This window comes from Polypterus senegalus, chromosome 3 (assembly GCF_016835505.1).
Source record: "Polypterus senegalus isolate Bchr_013 chromosome 3, ASM1683550v1, whole genome shotgun sequence".
Taxonomy (NCBI): domain Eukaryota; kingdom Metazoa; phylum Chordata; class Cladistia; order Polypteriformes; family Polypteridae; genus Polypterus; species Polypterus senegalus.
Genome location: NC_053156.1, coordinates 76,151,502 through 76,154,476, shown reverse-complemented (window position 1 = coordinate 76,154,476; position 2,975 = coordinate 76,151,502). Strand labels below are relative to the sequence as shown.

Sequence of the window (2,975 nt, the reverse complement as noted above, 5' to 3'; positions counted from 1 at the left end):
TTTATTCTGTTAAAGAAATCGGGAGATATATTTTAAATAACACTATGATTATCTCCTGAGACAGAACATGACAGCCTGTGGTGGTGCAGAAGGGAGTGTCTGAACTCCTTACACGCATCTATAAAAGTATCAAGCACATGCTTTCCAGGAATAATTAGAACTCCTAGATGAAAACAAAAAATAATTAATAAAAATATATGTTTTACAAACTTAAACTGAATGGATTTTTCAGAAAACCAAGACTTTGAGCCAGTGCAGTATTGTTTTTATTCTGGAAATATATCCTGCCCAAAAGCAGTTAGATCAATGGCCTTTTATGTGATTATTTACATTTTTGCAGCAGCATCCGTGATGTTGACAATCTGTGGGAATCTTGTGGTGATCATTTCGATCTCCCACTTCAAGCAGCTCCACACACCAACAAATCTTCATGTGCTGTCTCTTGCTGTAGCAGATTTTCTGATTGGTCTGATTGTGATGCCTTTCACCATTATTCAAACAATTGAAACCTGCTGGTATTTTGGGGACATATTTTGCTTTGTTCATACAGTATTTTATCTTGTGTTAACCTCAGCTTCTATTAGCAGTTTGGTATTTATAGCTATAGATCGTTACTTTGCTATATGTCATCCATTTATGTATACCCATAAAATAACAATAACTGTCACATGGTGTTTTATTGGACTTAGCTGGTTGTTATCAATGGTTTACACTTGGGCAATTTTATTTTTTAAAGGAAATGTTGATGGTGTTACTGACCTAAATGCCTGTCCTGGAGACTGTGTTTTTGCATATAATGCAACATGGGGAATAGTGGACTTGTTCATGACATTGCTTCTTCCTTTTTTCTTAGTGGTTTCATTTTATACAAATATTTTTATTGTTGCAAGACGGCATGCAAGGCTAATTAGTTCAATGTCGCAACAAATCTCATCTATTGAAGGAAATAAACAAAATATATCCAAAAGATCTGAAAGAAAAGCTGCAAAAACATTAGGAATTGTAATATTTGTTTTTTTCCTTTGTTGGGTTCCTTACTATATTTGTACTTTAATTGTTCCCAATATGTATGTTTCTAATCCATCTCTGGCTATTCATGTGCTGAGCTGGGTGAGTTACTTTAATTCAAGTTTGAATCCAATTATTTATGCATTGTTTTATCCTTGGTTTCAAAAATCTTTGAAACTCATAGTGACTTTTAAAATTTGTAGTCCTTCTTCTTCACTAATAAACTTATTTGCAGAAAATTAGTGATGACTATCTTATAAATATAAAATTATATGTAAAATGTTCCTATTATCCAAAGTAGTTCTCCTGATCATTGCTTTACTCTGTCCTATTACTGACAAGATACATATAAATTAAATTTATAAGCAATGTGTTCTGGTAATAAACTCCTTAGTATAAACTAATATGTTTGTTTGTTAAATTTGTTTCTGGTATCTAAAACAGAGCTGATTATTGTCTTTAGGTAAAAATAGTATATTCCTAATAATAGAAAGTTAAATGTATTATATTACATATTTTTACAGTTTTTCATGAATGGCATCAGATTTTTTTTCTGAACAATTTGTACTTTTTCTTTACTGATCAGTTTTTCTATAACTGTTCTTTCTGGCATATTTCATATTTTAATGCAACCAAATAAAACATGCTGGATTTTCAGTTGTTACCATTGCATCATGAAATCAAGGGGTAAAAATGAAAGTCCTAAATAAATATTTATTCATCAAATTGTTCTGTGGTAAGTTCATGTGGTAAGTGATGTTTACCTTGACTTGCTTGCATTACCTGCAATAACAGAATAGTGTGTTAATATTTTTCTACTGTATTTGTTATTATTTAACTGATTTACAGATTAACTTTGTAATATGATACTCTTACACTTAGATTATGCTACATCTAAATGTTTATACATTATTTATACATATTATATGATGCACAACATTGTTTAAACAAACAAGCTGATATTCAATGTTTTGATTTTACTTATCCTTAATATGAAATGTACCAGTTACTGCACATTCATTGCTACTTGGATTCATTTTTTTATAACAGTAAAATCATTTTGTAAAGTATTTGGTTGCATACTGTCCAAAAATAAAATTTGCTTTTAAACAGCTTTCAGTGAGTAAAATCTAAACAATATGTACATCTTTGTTTAGGTTTATTTCACACTTTATGCAATTACAAATAAATTTGCATATTATTAAGCCAAAGTCTTATTTTGTTTAGGCTGAATTTTAAATATATCTTGAACCTAAAATATTAAAGAATACAATAAGATGTCAATGTAGACAAACTTTTATAATCAGATTTTATCAGAGCGATCTATAAATTGCCAACTACATTCTGCAAAATATTTCAGTGGTTAAGACTTCTTCATATATAAGCAAGTAAGTGTTTAGTTTCTATTGATCTTAACATACCTTTAATTAACCTACTTTTCACTTAAACAACGAATGTAGATTTCATTATAACTGTCTCAGCTGTTTTTGGTAATGAAGAGTCATGTCTAATCTTAGTTTTTCTACATACAGAATAAACTTGGAATGTATCTTGAAACCTGCTGTAGTGTATTTTTGTGTGATAGTATAGAAGCATAAGTAAGTGGGGAGACTGCAATTGACCTGCATATTTATAACAACATGTCTAAGACTGTGCCAAGAGGATTTACTTATATAATTAGGATTATAGGAACTTCTGTGGAAAGTTGATCCACAACAGGTGTTAAAATTCTGGGATGGTAATTTACAGATTAGATAACAGATAAACACCAAATTACACAAAAACCTGTAATTTTCTAATTAAGTAGCAATTGATCCATAAGATTGTGAAGGCTACTTTCTAACTTTACACTAGTATGTTCAGACATCACCTTAGAGCTAATCCATTAACTTCAAGTTGCTGTGGCACCACTTTATTTCCTTTGTCTAATGTGCATTAGCAAGCCAATTTTAGATGTTTCAAAAACA

The 2,975-nt window shown here is 30.3% G+C and overlaps 1 protein-coding gene across 1 annotated transcript; it reads left to right on the top strand.

Moving 5' to 3' along the window:
* Positions 1 to 219: 219 nt before the first annotated feature.
* On the top strand, positions 220 to 1,251 carry LOC120526561 (trace amine-associated receptor 13c-like). The gene is made up of 2 exons (XM_039749725.1): positions 220 to 781; positions 878 to 1,251. Exons 1-2 carry the CDS (start codon positions 220 to 222, stop codon positions 1,249 to 1,251), a joined length of 936 nt encoding a protein of 311 aa, XP_039605659.1.
* The last annotated feature ends 1,724 nt before the right edge of the window (positions 1,252 to 2,975 follow it).

Excerpts from the sequence above, each read along its gene's own strand:
- LOC120526561 (XM_039749725.1), top strand. The coding sequence starts at position 220 with ATGGATTTTTCAGAAAACCAAGACTTTGAGCCAGTGCAGTATTGTTTT. Across the intron at positions 782-877 it reads AAATGCCTGTCCTGGAGACT|TTATTGTTGCAAGACGGCAT; the intron begins GTGTTTTTGCAT and ends ATACAAATATTT.